The sequence below is a fragment of the Bos mutus genome, chromosome 7, assembly GCF_027580195.1.
Source record: "Bos mutus isolate GX-2022 chromosome 7, NWIPB_WYAK_1.1, whole genome shotgun sequence".
Lineage (NCBI taxonomy): Eukaryota > Metazoa > Chordata > Mammalia > Artiodactyla > Bovidae > Bos > Bos mutus.
The window spans coordinates 55,528,366-55,548,002 of record NC_091623.1 but is presented as its reverse complement, the minus strand read 5'-3'; the positions used below and the strand labels follow the sequence as shown (position 1 = coordinate 55,548,002).

Sequence of the window (19,637 nt, the reverse complement as noted above, 5' to 3'; positions counted from 1 at the left end):
CTTTGTCCATGGAAGAATACTAGGCAAGAATACTGGAGTGGAGTGCTATACCCTCCTCCAGGAAATCTTCCCAACCCAGGGATCAAATCCGAGTCTTTTACATCTCCTGCATTGCAAGTGGATTCTTTACCTCTGACCCACCTGGAAAGCCCAATATCTTCTCTGCCCATCTCCTAATTCATAGAAGAATACATTAGTATGCTTGTCAATTTCTACCACGTCTGTCACCTGCTATCATCAAATCACTTTGCCATCCAACAGAAATTAACACGTTGAAAATTAACATTGAAAATGTTTAAGTGTAACACAACTATACGTAGATTAAAAAAAAAAAAAAAGGAGTTAAAAAGAAAAGGTTAGGACACACGTCATGTCCAAAGGCGGGGAGAAACTCACTGCATGTCTCCTGGGATTCATCAGAGCCGTCTTGGCACTCGGCGGTCCCATCACAAACCCACTTATAGGAGATGCATTTCCCATTTTGGCACTGAAACTCGTTTCTCCCACAGTTGTCTTCCACTAAAGAGAAGGAAAGGAGAAGGAAGAATCAAGGCTGGGATCACAAAATGACCCAATTCTTTGTGTCTCTTTCCTGCCAAGTGAAGAATGAACCAGAAATACAATCCTACTGCAGCAGTCAGGTCTCCAGGAAATCAAACACACCACAACTAAACCGAGTGAACCAAAAGTGTAGTGGAGGATGCGAAGGACACTTCCTAAAAAGAGATGCATCCCCAGTGTGAGATTCTGACATCATGGTTGGTGAGTCCAAAGTGTGGATCCACTGGGCGATGGGGACAAAATATTAGAACCTGGGTGCACATTACCAAAGAAAAGGACATGAATTAGCATGTCACAAACCTGTGCTGGAGACAGTACCAAGGAAAATTGAGACTGCAGAAGCATTAAGCTGGAGGAAAACTTGAAAAGCTTTCTCCAGTAGGTAGAAAGGAACTAAAGAGATAAAAATTGGGACTTCTCTCATGGTTCTGTGGTTAAGAACCTACCTTACAGTACAGGGGACACAGATTTGATCCCTAGTTGGGGAACTAAGATCCCACCTGCCACTGGGCAACTAAGCTCGTGCACCCCAAGAAGCCCACATGATGCAGCTGAGACCCAGCACAGCCCCCACAAAAAGGGTATATAAGTTATGAGAAATGATTAATGTAGAGGTCAGACAGCAGAGACCCAGCAGAGAAGATAATCATATAACTAAATTTCAGATCTAAAGAAGTGGGTTGTTGCTGTTCAGTCGCTGAGTTGTGTCCAACTCTTTTCGACCCCGTGGACAGCAGCATACCAGGCTTCCTTGTCCTTCACTGTCTCCCGGAGTGGGGGCTACTCTCTAGCTGTGGTGCTCTGGCTTCTCATTGTGGAGCGTCTCTTGTGGCAGAGCACAGGCTCCAGGCCCACAGGCTTCAGTAGTTGTGCTGCACGGGCTTAGTTGCTCCGAGGCATGTGAGATCTTCCCGGACCCGGAATCGAAATTGTGTCTCCTGCACTGGCAGGCAGATTCTTTACTCCTGAGCCACCAGGGAAGCCCCTCTAAAATATACGACTTTTACACTTTGTGGCTCAGATGGTAAAGAATCTGCCTGCAATTCGAGAGACCTGGGTATGATCCCTGGGTGGGGAGGATTCCCAGGAGGAGGGCAAGGCAACCCACTCCAGTATTCTTGCCTGGAGAATCCCCATGGACAGAGGAGGTTGGCGGGCTACAGTCCATGGGGTTGCAAAGAGTCAGACACGACTGAGCGACCAAGCACACAAAGAGAGCAAAATAATACTGACTGCATTTAGTTTTAGGTATCATGCTTTGATTCAGGGGCATTGTTACGTGTGAGCTATGATCAAAGCAAACTTTTATTGTGAAAGTTGCTCATTCCAACTCTTTGTGACCCCATGGACTATACAGTCCATGGAATTCTCCAGGCCAGAATACTGGAGTGGGTCAGTCATTTCAGTCACTCAGTTGTGTCAGACTCTTAGGGACCCAACGGACTGCAGCACACCAAGCTTCCAATAAACTTTTATTGGTTGGTAATAAAATTGGTATTACTCCTTTAATCTTTAAATATAGACTTTGATCCCCTTCATAATCTAAAGTAACACAGTTAATAAAAATTATGATCCAGTTTATCTCAGGATAAGGAAATAAGACCAAGAAGGAAGAAGCTAGCAGAAATTTCCTCATGAGTCAGATATTCTGAAGGCAAATGATATGTAAAATATAAGTTCGGGCTGATGGCTACGTTTATTATATTTTTCACTACGTTTGTAAGAAGAACTTTTTTTTTATCACTTTATATTGAATGTTGACTGAAACAAACAAAAAAAATAGTTTAATAGTTTGCACAAAATGTATTCATTTGCTCATTTTGCACAAAGGCAATTAATGAACTCTTCATGCACAAGGCAGAAACTATGTCTCCAGAATTAGTCCATTCCTGGGAGAAACTTCCAGACAAAGAGATCCTTGATCCTTGAATGATTCTTCTTATGCAAGAAGTCTCTTCTTCCTTCATTCTGCATATGGGAGAAGATTCAAGATCTTACATGCTTTGTGTCTTTTTATGTATTCAGATTTTTCCCCCTTGATATTCTCTTTAAGTGGACTTTCTGGGTGGCTCAGATGGTAAAGAATATATGCCTGCAATGTACGAGACACAGGAGACTTGGGTTTGATCCCTGGGTCAGGAAGATCCCCTGGAGGAGGAAATGGCAACCGACTCCAGTATTCTTGCCTGGAGAATCCCATGGACAGAGGAGCTGGGTGGGCTACAGTCCATGGGATTGCAAAGAGTTGGACATGGCTGAGCACGCATGCATGTACATTCTCTTTAAACACTCAGTAGATGTGGTGCACAGGATTAGTTGCTCCGTGGCATGTGGGATCATCCTAGACCAGGGCTCCAACCGATGTCCCTTGCATTGCAAGGTGGATTCTTAAACACTGGAGCACCAGGGAAGTTTGAGACCTTCAAGTTTTAACTGAGCACATTACCCAAGGGAGGATCTATAATTTCCCAGCTTCCTTTGCAGCCAGGTGTGGCCATGGGACCGAGTTTAAGCTAATGAGCTGTGAGTGAAAGTAAATGTGCAAACTTCACGACCTTAGAGGGTGGCACTGACAAGTTGATTCCTACTAGTGAGCATTTTGCCCCTCTTAACCTCAACGTACAAGATAAAAACTGACCTAATTAGATATGGTGGAAGGTCAAGCCATAAAAATAAGAATGATCAAAGGCACTCTTTGAAGTATGGCTCCCTGTGTCCAATTGCTAATCATCAGCCTTGCCCTTAACGCTCGGCAATAAAAAAAAACGAAATAATGCAATTTGCAGCAACATGGATAAACCTGGAGATTATCATACTAAGTGAAGTAAGCCAGGTAGAGAAAGATGAATATTATACAATATCATTTATATGTGGAATCTTAAAAAAAAAAAAAAAGATACAAATGAACTGATTTAAAACAGAAATTAGACCCACAGACATAGAGAACAGATTATGGTTGTCAAAGAGGAAAGAAGTGAGGGACAGATAAATTAGGAAATTGAGATGGACACATACACGCTACTATATATAAAATAGATAACCAACAAAGACCTCCTGTGTAGCACAGGGAACTATATACTCAATTATCTTGTAATAATGTGTAAGGGAAAAGAAACTGAAAAGAATCTGAATCACTGAAACTAACACAACATTGTAAATCAAATATATCAAATATACTTTACTATATATATATATATACATGTTACTTCATATATAGAGATATAAAGAAAAAAAAACCTTGCCCTCACTACATCATGATTTGAGATTTTTAACTATAGTAGGAAGCCATTGCAAATAACAAGATATTTTAAAATGTGCGTTCGATCTTTATCTCACCTTTTTAACATATCTGGTTTTCTGTATAATTATGGTTTTTAATGTACACCAGATGATAGCATAGTTATATGACAAATAATTATATTAAGGAGAACATGCTGGATCTGGTAAAAAAAAATTTCACAACCTCAGATCCCAAACCTCTGCAGTCCCTTCTGGTACAACACCCCTCCTAACTCCCTCCTCTTTGCTTGGCTAACAGTTCAGCTTCGAAGCTAACCTTCCCCGAAACTGGGTTTAGCAGCCCATGGACGTCCCAGGTGGCGCTGGTGGTAAAGAACCCACCTGACAATGCAGGAGATGGTAAGAGTCACTGTTCGATCCCTGGGTCAGAAAGATCTCCTGCAGGAGGGCATGGCAACCCACTCCAGGATTCTTGCCTGGAGAATCCCATGGACAGAGGAGCCTGGCAGGCTACAGTCCATGGGGTCGCAAAGAGTTGGACACAACTGGAAGTGATTTAGCACGGACGCATGCAAGAGCTCTTAAAACACCCATTTCTTACTCCTAACATACAAGATGGAAATCATTTGTTTACCGAGTCCCCCAGCCTAGATTTAAACTCCTGGAGAGTAAGGAATGTCTTTTTCTTCCTTTCAGCGTGAAACCATCAGAGCCCAAGGCCTGAGTCAAAACAAGATTTGTTGAGCTGTTATGCCCCAGTCAGAGACAGGTCCATCATATTACTACTGGGCAAAGATTTTGGAAAAGCGGAACTCTTCTAGTTCCATCTCTTCGGAGGGCAACAGGGCAGAATCTGTCAAATTTTAAAGTGCAAAGTCCCCGGGACCCAGAAGAATTACTAACACAGATGTATAACAATGTCAAGTTCAAAAAGGTCCAAAGCTTTTTTTCCCCCACTGAGCAGTGTGGTTTGTGGGATCTTAATTCCTCGACCAGGAATCAAGCTTCTGCCCCCTACAGGGGAAGCTCGGAGTCCTAACCACTGGACAGTCAGGGAATTCCCTGTCCGGTTTCTTTTGCTCGAGTACATACTATTCATGTGCCGTTCTAGCTCAGGCACAACTAACCGATAATGATAGAAACTGGGCTTTCCTGGTGGCTGAGAAGTAAAGAATCTGCCTGCAATGCAGGAGACACGGTTTGATCCCTGGGTCGGGAAAATCCCCTGGAGAAGGAACTGGCAACCCACTCCAGTATTCTTGCCCGGAGAATCCCATGGACAGAGCAGCCTGGTGGGTCCATGGGGTTGAAAAGAGTTGGCACAACTGAGTGACTAACACTTTCACTTTTCGCAATGACAGAAATCAGATTAGAGGTGCCTCTGGTCTGTGTCTGGCAGGTGAGTAAGCTGAAGAGAGCCGGGAACTTCCTGGGGGGAGAGAAGTCCTCTAGGTCCTAATGAGAGGTGGCTACATGGAAGTAGATGTCTATCACAACTCACTGAACTCTTATCTGTCGATTCTATAGTATGTTAATTGCACCTTTAATTCAGAAGAAACAAATTCTGGGTCTTCAAAGCTCATTGTCCAGTGTTCCTGCCCAGAGGAACAGTCGGGTGAGATTAGGAGAGAGATGAGTGGAGGGGTGGAGGAGGCTATAGGTGATAAAGAGAGAAATACATACAAGGAGTGTTTAGAAGCATCAACAGAACTTGGTAACTGAACTTACAAAGAGACCAGGCTGGAGGTAACCCCAGTGGAGAGCTCAGGAGATTCAAATGATCTGAGCTCTAGAACCTGCCACTATCAGAAGACAGACTGATAATGTAGCCCAGCTACTGATCCAGACAGAACATCGCCCTCTGAGGTGCCTCTGCAATGTACCCCACACCCACTGATTCACAGCTGAATCATGATTATGCCTGAAAAAGGAAATGACTCATTTCTAGCTTCCCACATGGGGTGGGTAAAAAGCAATCAAAATTCCAGGACTCTCAGAAAAAAAAAGTTAAAAAAAAAAAAAGGAAGTTCAGGCAAGGGGCATTCTCTACAGAGGAGGAGGATTCTGGAGGAGGAACTTCGCCATCTGCTCTCCCAGCCAGGAGATGGCAGTTTCAATCATCGCTAATCCACTTTGCCCAAGGAACCATCTCACACACAGAATGTGCTACTGGAAAGGCTAAAAATATTAAACCATCTTGAAAGTGCAAAAATGAAAGTGTTAGTCGATCAGTCGTGTCCAACTCTTTTGCAACGCCGTGAACTATACCCCACCAGGCTCCTGTATCCATAGGATTCTCCAGGCAAGAATACTGGAGGGAGTTGCCATTTCCTTTTCCAGGGGATCTTCTCGACCCAGGAATCAAACCCAGGTCTCCTGCATTGCAGCCAGATTCTTTACCGTCTGAGCCACCAGGGAAACCCTACTGGAAAGGCTAGAAACATTAAACCATCTTCAGTTCGGTTCAGTTCAGTCACTCAGTCATGTCCGACTCTTTGCGACCCCATGAATCGCAGCATGCCAGGCCTCCCTGTCCATCACCAACTCCCAGAGTTCACTCAGACTCATGTCCATTGAGTCAGTGATGCCATCCAGCCATCTCATCCTCTGTCGTCCCCTTCTCCTCCTGCCCCCAATCCCTCCCAGTATCAGAGTCTTTTCCAATGAGTCAACTCTTCACATGAGGTGGCCAAAGTACTGGAGTTTCAGCTTTAGCATCATTCCTTCCAAAGAAATCCCAGGGCGGATCTTCTCTGGTGGTCTTCTGCACTCCGCACTCCCAATGCAGGGGCGCTGGGTCTGATCCCTGGTTGGGAAACTAAGATCCCACATTCTGCAACTAGGCCCATGTGCCACAAACTAGAGAGCCCCCACCTCGCAACAAAGATCCAGCATAGCCAAAAATAAAAATTACAGTAATAACAAAAGTAAGAGAGAAAGAATAACAACCCCCTTCCCTGGACACCAACGAGCCCTCCCCTGGGCAGCAGTTAATCAAATATTTTCTTGTCATAGATGGCTGAAGACCCTACCAACAAGAAGACCCTACTACTACATATTTCTACCTGAACAGCTGTTCATCCAACAGCTGGCCATCAGCTGTAACATCTGAATGACGAGTGAATGGATTTCACCATTACCGACAGCAGTCAGCTGGGAAATGTCTCATGGCCTTGCTTATATGGCCGAGGATAAGGGACAGTGAGCACCCAGGAGAGCACCTCAGGATGGGTGTCCTGGCAGTGGGCAACCCCCACCTGAGCGAGGAGTCAGAACTAGTCCTATTTCAAACACCACAGCCCAAAGAAACAAACAGCTCTTTCTTATTTCCTCCCAGTTCCACAAGCAAGGTTTGGGTTTTGTATGTCAGTTTCAGTTGAATTTCAGCAAATGCAAACCAGAGCACTACATCCCATAACTCCTCATACTGCTGCTGCTGCTGCTGCTAACTCACTTCAGTCGTGTCCGACTCTGTGCGACCGCATAGATGGCAGCCCACCAGGCTCCCCCGTCCCTGGGATTCTCCAGGCAAGAACACTGGAGTGGGTTGCCATTTCCTTCTCCAATGCATGAAAGTGAAAAGTAAAAGTGAAGTCGCTCAGTCGTGTCTGACCCTCAGCGACCCCATGGACTGCGGAGCCTTCCAGGCTCCTCTGTCCATGGGATTTTCCAGGCAAGAGTACTGGAGTGGGTTGCCATTGCCTTCTCCTCCTCATACTATGCTATGCTATGCTATGCTAAGTCACTTCAGTCGTGTCCGACTCTGTGTGACTCCATAGACGGCAGCCCACCAAGCTTCCCCGTCCCTGGGATTCTCCAGGTAAGAACACTGGAGTGGGTTGCCATTTCCTTCTCCAATGCATGAAAGTGAAAAGAGAAAGTGAAGTCGCTCAGTCGTGTCCGACTCTTAGCAACCCTATGAACTGCAGCCTACCAGGCTCCTCTGTCCATGGAATTTTCCCGGCAAGAGTACTGGAGTGGGGTGCCATTGCCTTCTCCGCCTCCTCATACTGGGGATGCCTAAAATTACATACGCAACACACGCCCTCCTCCGCAAAAAAAGAAAGCAATCGAAACTCTAGCCTTTAGACCTCTCCTGTCACGGGTGAGGAATCAGAAACAAGGTTATCGAAACAGAAAAGGAGAATATACATTTCTGCTTTTTCTCCAGTACACATAATGAGGTGGTAAATGCTTTCAAGGTTTTCCTTCTGCGGATACTGAAGATAGTGGTTGTTCAAGAAAACCAAAATAATACATGGAGGGGATTCCCTGGTGGTTCCGAGGTTAGGACTCAGTGCTTTCACTGCCAAGGCCTGGGTTCAACCCCTGGCCAGGGTACTAAGATCCTACAAGTCGAGAGGCATGGACAAAATAAAATTAAAAAATAAATACTTGGAATCATTTTCTTGAAAAAGAAATGGCCTGGGTCTTCCCTGGCGATCTAGTGGTTGGGACCTCGCTTTCCAGTGCAAAGATACCAAAGGCCTCAGAGCCAAAAAACCAAAACATAAAACAGAAGCAACATCATAACCAATTCAATAAAGACTTTCAAAATAAGATGTTCCACACCAAAAAAATCTTAAAAAAAAAAAAAAAGAAAAAAATGTCTGAAGCTAAGAGACTTAGCAGAAAATGAATGAAAAATCCTTTTGCCAGTGCTCTTTTCCACAAGAGGGACCACCAAGATATTTTCCCCAGAGGTGATCTCCGTGGTAGTTTGTCGTCTGCTCCTTTGAGGGAGGGGTAGCCAGTTTCTATCTCTGTTCACTGCTGACTACGTGCATGGTGTCTTAGCAACACATGGTTACTTGCTAGACAGCGGAGCAGAGTGTGGATGCTATTAATGTACTGAATGTGGAATGTGAAAGGCAATCAAAGCACTGAGCAAAAAAGGTATCTAGAATTGGGTCTTATTAGGGGAGGAACCCTTGGAGAAGGCAATGGCACCCCACTCCAGTACTTTTGCCTGGAAAATCCCATGGATGGCGGGGCCTGGTGGGCCGCAGCCCAAGGGGTCGCCGGGAGTCGGACACGACTGAGCGACTTCGCTTTCAATTTTCACTTTCATGCTTTGGAGAAGGAAATGGCAACCCACTCCAGTGTTCTTGCCTGGAGAATCCCAGGGACAGGGGAGCCTGGTGGGCTGCCGTCTATGGGGTCACACAGAGTGACACGACTGAAGTGACTTAGCAGCAGCAGGGGAGGAACCCTACAGATATGAGCAGGAATGCCCTAGAAAGACAGCATGAGGCAGACAGCTCAGAAACATTCTCCCTATCTTTAGTGAGTGTTGCCCTGAAAGATAAATATGCCTGACAATGACCAGTGAATCCCCCTGGGGCTTGTTGTTAAAGCAGTTGTTGTTTAATCACTAAGTTGTATCTGACTCTTCCCGATCTCATGGACTGCAGCATGCCAGGCTCCTCTGTCCTCTGCTATCTTCCGGAATTTGCTCAGATTCATGTCTGTTGAGTCAGTGATGCTATCTAACCATCTTATCCTCTGTTAAAGCAGACACAACTTAGGGGAACACTCTACTTTCTGAGTTTGGGTGTGTCCCTGGCATATTTGATACCCTACATACAACTGTCAATTAACTGACTTTGATTTGGCTAAAGGAAAGAAAGCAAGCAGCTAAGATTCCAATTACTACCATTCCCAAAGTAAACAGACAAGAAATTCCCGCTCCCTTGGGGCAAACTGGAGTAGCCAGGGCTGCTACAAATGTCTATCATTAAGTTAACAGCAGAGTAGATACTTAGTGGAATACACAGCAGAATACTGGAGTGGGTTGCCATGTCCTTCTCCAGGGATCTTCCGGACCCAGGGATCAAACTCAGGTCTCCCACACTGCAGGCAGATATTTAGTAGCTGTCCACTCACTCTCAGGAGTCTGGGGAACACACCCAGACTCAGAGCCTCCTTGAGAACCAAAATACATGATTTCCTCAAGCTGCCCAGTGAAAAAGGAAACTGAAGCAACATATCTTGCTCAATGAAACTTCACTGCCATTAATATCCTCTTAGGGAAGGAGTGGATCTGTGTGTGAAATACAGGCTCATCAACTGTCTCTTTTCCAAGCCACCATCCCTCTGCTTCACACAACCCAATGGCTGAATTATTACAATAACCCTCTGCCATGTGGCTGAAATTCTCCTTCCTTTCCTCCCAGAGGAAACTGTGATGTGTGTGTCTGATTCCAAGAGTTCAAAGGTCTCCGCTCAAAGCCACCCCTCCCCCCCATTAAAAAAAAAAAGCTTCCTGCATCCTGTTCATGGGACAATTTCAATACTTTTCTAGGCCCAGATGGTTGTTAAGCTTGAAAAGGACCATTTCCTTATTATCCAGGGCGAGGTCAAATGTCTCTCTCAGCCACTGGATAACTCAGGATGTTGCACCAACTAGCCTCTTGCCCAATTCTAAAATTCAAGCCCCTTAAAATGAAAGGTTGTCATGTTGTCATGAGAGCAGTTCAACTGAACTCATTTTAGCACCTATGAACAGACAAGGCAACCCCAAAGGGGTCCATTCGGTCCCAACTCTCGGTCCCTGCCCAGGCACGGATGAAAGTCTCCGTTAAGTGCCCTTCACGTCCGATCCGGGAAGGACTGGAGTTTCTAGGCAACGTTTCAGACTGGGAAGGGACTGAGGCCTTGGAGGTGGCCTGGGGGTCACGTCTGCGAACTGGTCCCAGTCGGGGGGGTCGGAGAAGCTCCTGAGGACAAAGTGGGTACGAAGGCATCATTGCAGACAGAGGAGGAAACAGGCCTTGGCCGAGCGGGGCTCAAGCGTTCGGCCGGCATGCTTGCAGAGCTTCTCCAGGGGCCCGGGACTTGGCGCAGCATTTGTGACGGGAGCCCCAAATGACCCGAGGAATCGCCTTCGACATCCTCACGGAGACCTAGCGAGGCGCGAGGCGTGCGCCAGCCCCGCCCCACGCCGCCCGGGCCTCAAAAACCACCGCCTCCCATTGGCCAAGGGGTGCGGCTCGAGGCTCGCCTGTTCGAATGGCGTCCAATGGGAGCTCGGGGGAGGGCCCACAGGGCTGAAGGCGGGGCTGGAGGAGGTGGCTAAGGACGGAAGCTTGGTGAAGGTTAGAAGAGTCCCGCTCCGTTTCGAGGGGCAGCAGCGCCCTTGGGAAGCACAAAGCCAACTTGACCGCCGCCGTAACCCCTGAGGGTGATACGATGTGAGGGAGCGCCCGTAGGGCCTCCAGGCTGAGCAGCCCGTTTTCGGGCCCGTCTCACCCCTGGAATAACTCTGGGAGGGAGTACCTCCTCCTAAAGCGTACCCGGCTCTAAGAAAAGGAGAGTGGTCCCCATTGGGGGGATACTTGTGGGGAAAGCCGCGTCGCGTTTCCCTCCCAGACCCCTCAGACACCTATCCCCCAAACCCTTTTCCCAATGCAGCCATTGGGGAAGGACTTTGTGCCATTTTCCCACGTCTTCCATGGATTGAATGATTTTTCATTTTCTCTCCCGCCGGCCCCCCAAAATACCAAGGGGCTCCCCAAATTCAGGAGCTCACCCCTATCCCGCGCGGGCTTCCGGAGCCAGACTTACCTGCAGCCTCCCCCACAGCGATGAGCAGGGCGATGGCCCAGCGCAGCCCCCAGCCCGCAAGCCTCATGATCCCAGCCTCCGCTTGTCACGCCCCGGCCCAGGCCGCTGTCCGCTCGCAGTGACCGCTCTGGAAACCCGGGCTTCGCGCGGCCTGGACGCGACTGCACGCGGGGCGTCAGTCATTTGCAGCATTTCTATGTGAGGTTTCCCGGAGAGGGAGGAGTTTGCAGTGGGGTGATTTTCAAATATCTTCACCTCACTGTGGGAGGAGGAGTTTGGAGAGGAGGAGTTTCAAACGGCCGATGTGACATGGGCTCCTTAACCCATGAAGCCCTGACTCAGATTCCAGTTCTTTCCAAAGCTGGTCTTGGACAGGCTGCAGGGTTTGTGGCAGGAAGAGCTGAGCCGCCTCCATGCCCACCCTCAAGATGAAATCCCACATCTCCTTTAAATTTCTCTCAAATTTTGATTGTTATATTCTCTTTGGTGCCCAGAGAAGATTCTATCTGCCCTTCCAAATTGTCTAATTGGCCAATGACATCTCCCCTCGGACTCAAAACCAAAAACTAGAGATGTTGGAAACTTAGCCCCACCCCTTTTCTCTACTTGCCTTCTCCTTTCTAGGAATTGTTTATAGATTTTAACTGTTTCATCATATATAGTTTTAGAGGGTTCTTCCAAATTGCCCCATAAAACAGTTATCAGTGATGCATTTAAATAAAATCATCACAAAAGTACAGGCAAAGACTGATTTTGTTTTGTGGGATCCAGCACTTGGATGAATTATGGGCCAAAACATCTCCGAAATCAACTGACCTCATACCTGGGGTCTGGACATAAATATTGATTTATCTTATTCAGAGAAAGGGTTGAACAAACAGAGTGGCCACTTCCTCTCCCCAAAGCCAAATCAAAACAAACTAGAGATTTCAGAGCTGAACCTGAATGCCTAAACCACCAAGAGCTGATGGTGAACAGCTTTTAAGAATCAGGGTGTCTCTTTGGTGGAGATTCATGAACTTGCCATGGTCCCTTGCCAAAAAGCCCTCCTACAAAGGGTCTGGCAGTTTGGAAGGGTTCTCTCCGGATAAGCAGATTTCTCTGAGGTTTTACAAACTGAGCTTAGCAGGCGTACTAACCTCTCAGCAGGCTTTCGGAGAAACCCAGGAGAGAAGGCAGAAAAGAGGCAGAGAGGAGATAATTGAACTCTCACAAAGAAAAACAGTGATTAATCCAGAAGAAACTTATAGACAGTGTCTGGAAGTATAGAGCCCCAGCTTCTGAATCATACAGAATTTGGGCGAGTCACTTAGCTTTGCCAATTAAAAAAATGGGACATTGGGACTTGCCTCGTGGTCAAGTGGTTAGGACACCATGTTTTCACTGCAGAGGGAGTGGGTTCCATACCTGGTCAGGGAAGTAAGATCCCATAAGCCTCAAGGCAGCGGATGAGAGGGCAGGGTGGGGGAAGGAGACAAAATAAAAACCAGGGGCAAAGTAATGCCTACTTCCCTTACTTGGCAGGTTCAGTGTCAGGGTCAAAATGAAATCATGAATAATCTTACCTGCAGAAATTGACAAGGATGGGCAAGTTCTGGGACTTGCAACATTTATGAATGTGTCACCCTCCATTCCATTCCTTATAACATATTAACATATGCTCCTCTTTTTCCCCCCTCAAAGGCAGGAGCACTAGGTTTGATTTCCCTTCTGAAAATTTACAAGACCTCACAGACTCAGTTTCTGTTGCGAGCTCAGCTTTCTCTGATCCATCTGGTGGTAGGTGACTTATTCTGCCCAACAGCCCTGGAAAGGGTTACCAGGAAGAGACTGTCTTCCAGAGAGGACTTAGCTTACTTAACATGTGTTCAGAGCTAGTTGTATGGAGATAGAGGGACAGGCCTGGAAAAGGGCTACAAAAACCCTGAAAAGAACATTCCTGGAGGTCTCAAGCCTGGGCAAGAATTCTGGGATGGTTTTACCCAGGTCTGCCTTTGATCTGTCTGCAGAAATCTCAAGGTACTTTCTGTTCCTGCCACATAAGCATATATTGCCCTGAGAATGGAGTCACACTGTTTAAATTTCTCTACTTCTTGGAGCCTCCATATGCTCTACTGTAACTTACTCAGGGTTCTTGTGACGATTAAGTAAATATATATATATATATATATATATATGCTGGTGTCTGGGGAGGCCTTACAAATAGCTGCGAAAAGAAGAGAAGTGAAAACCAAAGGAGAAAAGGAAAGATATAAGCATCTGAATGCAGAGTTCCAAAGAATAGCAAGAAGAGATAAGAAAGCCTTCTTCAGTGATCAATGCAAAGAAATAGAGGAAAACAATAGACTGGGAAAGACTAGAGATCTCTTCAAGAAAACTAGAGATACCAAGGGAACATTTCATGCAAAGATGGGCTCGATAAAGGACAGAAATGGTATGGACCTAACAGAAGCAGAAGATATTAAGAAGAGATGGCAAGAATACACAGAAGAACTGTACAAAAAAGATCTTCATGACCCAGATAATCACGATGGTGTGATCACTGACCTAGAGCCAGACATCCTGGAATGTGAAGTCAAGTGGGCCTTAGAAAGCATCACTATGAACAAAGCTAGTGGAGGTGATGGAATTCCAGTGGAGCTATTTCAAATCCTGAAACATGATGCTGTGAAAGTGCTGCACTCAATATGCCAGCAAATTTGGAAAACTCAGCAGTGGCCACAGGACTGGAAAAGGTCAGTTTTCATTCCAATCCCAAAGAAAGGCAATGCCAAACAATGTTCAAACTACCGCACAATTGCACTCATCTCACACGCTAGTAAAGTAATGCTCAAAATTCTCCAAGCCAGGCTTCAGCAATACGTGAACCATGAACTTCCTGATGTTCAAGCTGGTTTTAGAAAAGGCAGAGGAACCAGAGATCAAATTGCCAACATCCGCTGGATCATGGAAAAAGCAAGAGAGTTCCAGAAAAACATCTATTTCTGCTTTATTGACTATGCCAAAGCCTTTGACTGTGTGGATCACAATAAACTGTGGAAAATTCTGAAACAGATGGGAATACCAGACCACCTGACCTGCCTCTTGAGAAATCTGTATGCAGGTCAGGAAGCAACAGTTAGAACTGGACATGGAACAACAGACTGGTTCCAATAGGAAAAGGAGTACGTCAAGGCTGTATATTGTCACCCTGCTTATTTAACTTCTATGTAGAGTACATCATGAGAAACGCTGGACTGGAAGAAACACAAGCTGGAATCAAGATTGCCGGGAGAAATATCAATAACCTCAGATATGCAGATGACACCACCCTTATGGCAGAAAGTAAAGAGGAACTAAAAAGCCTCTTGATGAAAGTGAAAGTGGAGAGTGAAAAAGTTGGCTTAAAGCTCAACATTCAGAAAACGAAGATCATGGCATCCGGTCCCACCACTTCATGGGAAATAGATGGGGAAACAGTGGAAACAGTGTCAGACTTTATTTTTCTGGGCTCCAAAATCACTGCAGATGGTGACTGCAGCCATGAAATGAAAAGACTCTTACTCCTTGGAAGGAAAGTTATGACCAACCTAGATAGCATATTCAAAAGCAGAGACATTACTTTGCCAACAAAGGTCCGTCTAGTCAAGGCTATGGTTTTTCCTGTGGTCATGTATGGATGTGAGAGTTGGACTGTGAAGAAGGCTGAGCACCGAAGAATTGATGCTTTTGAGCTGTGGTGTTGGAGAAGACTCTTGAGAGTCCCTTGGACTGCAAGGAGATCCAACCAGTCCATTCTGAAGGAGATCAGCCCTGGGATTTCTTTGGAAGGAATGATGCTGAAGCTGAAACTCCAATACTTTGGCCACCTCATGCAAAGAGTTGACTCACTGGAAAAGACTCTGATGCTGGGAGGGATTGGGGGCAGGAGAAGAAGGGGACGACAGAGAATGAGATGGCTGGATGGCATCACTGACTGATGGACGTGAGTCTCAGTGAACTCCGGGAGTTGGTGATGGACAGGGAGGCCTGGCGTGCTGGGATTCATGGGGTCGCAAAGAGTCGGACACGACTGAGCGACTGAACTGAACTGAACTGAACTGAAGTTGCTTCAGTCGTGTCCGACTCTGTGCAACCCCATAGACGGCAGCCCACCAGGCTCCCCCGTCCCTGGGATTCTCCAGGCAAGGACACTGGAGTGGGTTGCCATTTCCTTCTCCAAAGTCCCTCAGTCGTGTTCGACTCTTCACGACCCCATGGACTGCAGCCTACCAGGCTCCTCCGTCCATGGGATTTTCCAGGCAAGAGTACTGGAGTGGGGTGCCATTGCCTTCTCTCTCTCTCTATATATATATGTATATATAAATTATGATTATATAAAATGATTACTTATATAAATAATTATATATAGCACTGTTGTGTGTTGTATTTATTTTTACTTTTGACTGTCCTGGGTCTTTTGCTATGTCTGGGCTTTCTCCAGTTGCAGCAAACAGGGGCTGCTCCTCGTTGCAGTGCTCGGACTTTTTTAAAAAAATTAATTTATCTTTTTATTGAAGGATAATTGCTGTACAGAATTTTGTTGTTTTCTGTCAAACCTCAGCATGAATCAGTTGTAGGTATACATATATCCCCTCCCTTTTGAACCTCCCTCCCATCTCCCTCTCCATCCCACCCCTCTCGGTTGATACAGAGCCCCTGTTTGAGTTTCTTGAGCCATACAGCAAATTCCTGTTGGCTATCTATTTTACATATGGTAATATAAGTTTCCACCTTACTCTCTCCATACATCTCACCCTCTCCTCCCCTCTCCCCATGTCCGTAAGTCTATTCTTTATGTCTGTTTCTCCATTGCTGCCCTGTAAATAAATTCTTTAGTACCATTTTTCTAGATTCTGTATATATGCGTTAGAATATTTATTTATCTTTGTCTTTCTGACTTACTTCACTGTGTATAATAGGTTCTAGGTTCATCCACCTCATTAGAATGGACTCAGATGCATTCCTTTTTAGGGCTGAGTAATATTCCATTGTGTATGTGTACCACAACATCTTTATCCATTCATCTGTCGATGGACGTCTAGGTTGCTTCCATGTTCTAGCTATTGTAAATGGTGCTGCAATGAATGGTGGGATACATGTATCTTTTTCAATTTTGGTTTCCTCAGGGTATATGCCTAGGAGTGGGATTGCTGGGTCATATGGTGGTTTTATTCCTAGTTTTTTAAGGAATCTCCATACCGTCTTCCATAGTGGCTGTATCAATTTACACCCCCAGCAACAGTGCAGGAGCGTTCCCTTTTCTCCACACCCTCTCCAGCATTTATTGTTTGTAGACGTTTTGATGATGGCCGTTCTGACCGGTGTGAGGTGATATCTCATTGTAGTTTTGATTTGTATTTCTATAATAATGAGCAATGTTGAGCATTTTTTTTTCATGTTTGTTAGCCATCTGTATGTCTTCTTTGGAGAAATGTTTGTTAAGGTCTTTTTCCCACTTTTTGATTGGGTTGTTTGTTTTTCTGGTATTGAGTTGTATGAGCCGCTTGTATATTTGGGAAATTAACCCTTTGTCAATTGTTTCATTTGCTAAAAATATGGAATGCTTCACAAATTTACATGTCATCCTTGCGCAGGGGCCATGCTAACCTTTTCTGTATCGTTCCAATTTTAGTATATGTGCTGCCGAAGCGAGCACATGCTCGGACTTCTTATTCGGTGACTTCTCTTGTTGCAGAGCACAGGCTCTAGGCAAGTCAGCTTCAGTACCTGCGGTATGTGGGCTCAGTAGCTGCAGCTCCTGGGCACTACAGTGTGGGTTTCGGTAGTTGTGGCACATGGGCTTAGTTGCTCCATGGCATGTGGAATATTCTGAGACCAGGGATCAAACCCGTGTCCGAGCATTGGCAGGCAGATTCCCATCCACTGTGCCAGGAGGGAAGTCCTAAAGGATTATGTATATAATGATTATGTATATAAATGATTATATATGTGTGTCACATGTGTGTTTCAGTTCAGTTCAGTTCAGTCGCTCAGTCGTGTCCAACTCTTTGCGACTCCATGGACTGCAGCACGCCAGGCCTCCCTGTCCATCAGCAACTCCCGGAGATTCCCTCACACTCATGTCTATTGAGTCGGTAATGCCATCCAACCATCTCATATATATGTGTGTGTGTGTGTGTGTGCAACTGGGGGCTTCCCAGGTAGCATTAGTGGCAATGAACCCGCTTGCCAATGCAGGAGACATAAGAGACACGGGTTCAATCCCAGGATCAGGAAGATAAAGGGCATGGCAACCCACTCCAGTTTTCTTGCCTGGAGGACCCTGTGGACAGAGGAGCCTGGCAGGCTACAGTCCATGGGGTTGCAGAGTTGGACACATATTGGAGCCATGCTTGTTTGGCATATAATGACCATAGTGTATCGGTTCCTTGTTTTGGTTTTGCCTGTCTTTGCAATGACATCTTTTTTTCTTCGCTCTTCTCTTTAGGGGAAACGTTCTTCCTCACAGGCACTTAAAAACAAACCTTCCATGGAATCCACTTCATCTAAAAGTTCCCAGGTTTGCAAAATCATCTAAACCCAGGGCACGTGTGTTTTCATTCTGATGCCCTTTGTCCAGGTTTCCACCTCTCTAAGTCACCAGGAGGCTCAGACCGAAATAGGTCTCCACCCAAAAGAGTCTGGTCTTTTGGCTAAGGTGAGTCTTCATAGCTGCCTTTGAAACAGAACTGAGCACTCAGAGAGGGTGAGTAACCACAGGTGCCTTGATGCCTCCCAATGGGTGTGTTTAGAGACCAGACTTGATGCTGTAGCCATCAGTTTATCTCCATAAGATGCCTATAAGCCACATGAGGGCAGAGACAATATTGTATAGTATCTCTAGTGCCTAGCAGTCAGTCAGTTCAGCCGCTCAGTCGTGTCCGACTCTGCGACCCCATTAACCGCAGCATGCCAGGCCTCCCTGTCCATCACCAACTCCCGGAGTCCACCCAAACCGGTGTCCATTGAGACAGTGATACCATCCAACCATCTCATCCTCCGTCGTCCCCTTCTCCTCCTGCCCTCAATCTTTCCCAGCATCGGGGTCTTTTCAAATGAGTCAGCTGTTCGCATCAGGTGGCCAAAGTATTGGAGTTTCAGCTTCAACATCAGTCCTTCCAAAGAACAGCCGGGACTGATCTCCTTTAGGATGGATGGGTTGGATCTCCTTGCAGTCCAAGGGACTCTCAAGAGTCTTCTCCAGCACCACAGTTCAAAAGCATCAATTCTTTGGCACTCAGCTTTCTTTATAGTCCAACTCTAACATCCATACATGTAGTAAGGGCTAAATAGACAAGTGAAAATAAGTGGTATTATTTTTGATGTGCCTGCCAACAGCATTATAGATGCCCTGCTTCTGAATTCCACTATTCTTGTTCAGTTGATCAGTCATTGTCTGACTCTCTGCGACCCCATTGACTGCAGCACATCAGGCTTCCCTGTCCCTCACCATCTCCTGGAGCTTGCTCAAACTCATGTCCATTGAGTCGGTGATATGATCCAACCATCTCATCCTCTGTCACCCCGTCCTCCTCCTGCCTTCAATCTTTCCCAGCATCAGGGTCTTTTCCAATGAGTCGGCTCTTCAAATAAGGTGACCAAAGTATTGGAGCTTTAGCTTCAGCATCAGTCCTTCCAATAAATATTCAGGGTTGATTTCCTTTAGGACTGACTGGTTTGATGGGATTTTGATCATTCATAACTCAAATTTGTCCTGGACTGCCACTCCTTTCTTTCAAGAAGAACCACAGTCTTGAAAGCAAACCCATATTGAGAACATGGAAAAAGCCCCTGATCCATAGTTGGGGAGGTTCAAAATTGACCATGACACCTCCTCATCGTCAAGGACTCCAGGAGAGAGAACAGGGCAGGATGTGTGTATAAACATGTATAATCCAAACCCATAGACTGTGCAACACAGAGTGATCCCTAATGTCAACTATGGACTCTGTGTGATGAAGATACATCAATGCAGGTTTATCAGTGGTGCCAGATACACCATTCTGGTGGGGATGGGGAGAGCTGGGGAGGCTGGCAGGCTAGGTTGTTATGGGGAAGGGCTGTTGGCAAATAGTGATTATAGACTTGCCACAAAACTTCAGTTTGTAAAAAATTTGCAGTGTCTGCCAAGCACAATAAGGTGAAGCATAGGGGATGTCCCTCGTGGTATCCAGTGGCTAAGACTCCATGCTTCCAATGCAGGGGATCTGGGTTCCATCCCCCGTCAGGGAACTAGATCCCACGTTCTG

At 46.0% G+C, this 19,637-nt stretch overlaps 1 protein-coding gene and 1 non-coding gene across 3 annotated transcripts in view; both read right to left on the bottom strand.

Annotated features, from left to right (window-relative positions):
• LDLR (low density lipoprotein receptor) overlaps positions 1-11,589 on the bottom strand; it is a 33,743-nt gene extending 22,154 nt beyond the window's left edge. The window contains exons 1-2 of one of the 2 annotated variants that reach the window (XM_070373680.1): positions 11,368-11,589; positions 397-519 (exon numbers count right to left, since the gene is read on the bottom strand). In XM_070373680.1, coding sequence (XP_070229781.1) covers positions 397-519; positions 11,368-11,434 — 190 coding nt within the window. In that variant the 5' untranslated portion in view covers positions 11,435-11,589. The remainder of the gene's footprint in view (positions 1-396; positions 520-11,367) is intronic. The other variant, XM_005890784.3, reaches the window with a different exon arrangement.
• Positions 11,590-16,937: 5,348 nt separating this feature from the next.
• On the bottom strand, positions 16,938-17,044 carry LOC138988736 (U6 spliceosomal RNA). The gene has a single exon (XR_011464991.1). It is a non-coding gene; the product is annotated as a U6 spliceosomal RNA (small nuclear RNA).
• Positions 17,045-19,637: the final 2,593 nt, after the last annotated feature.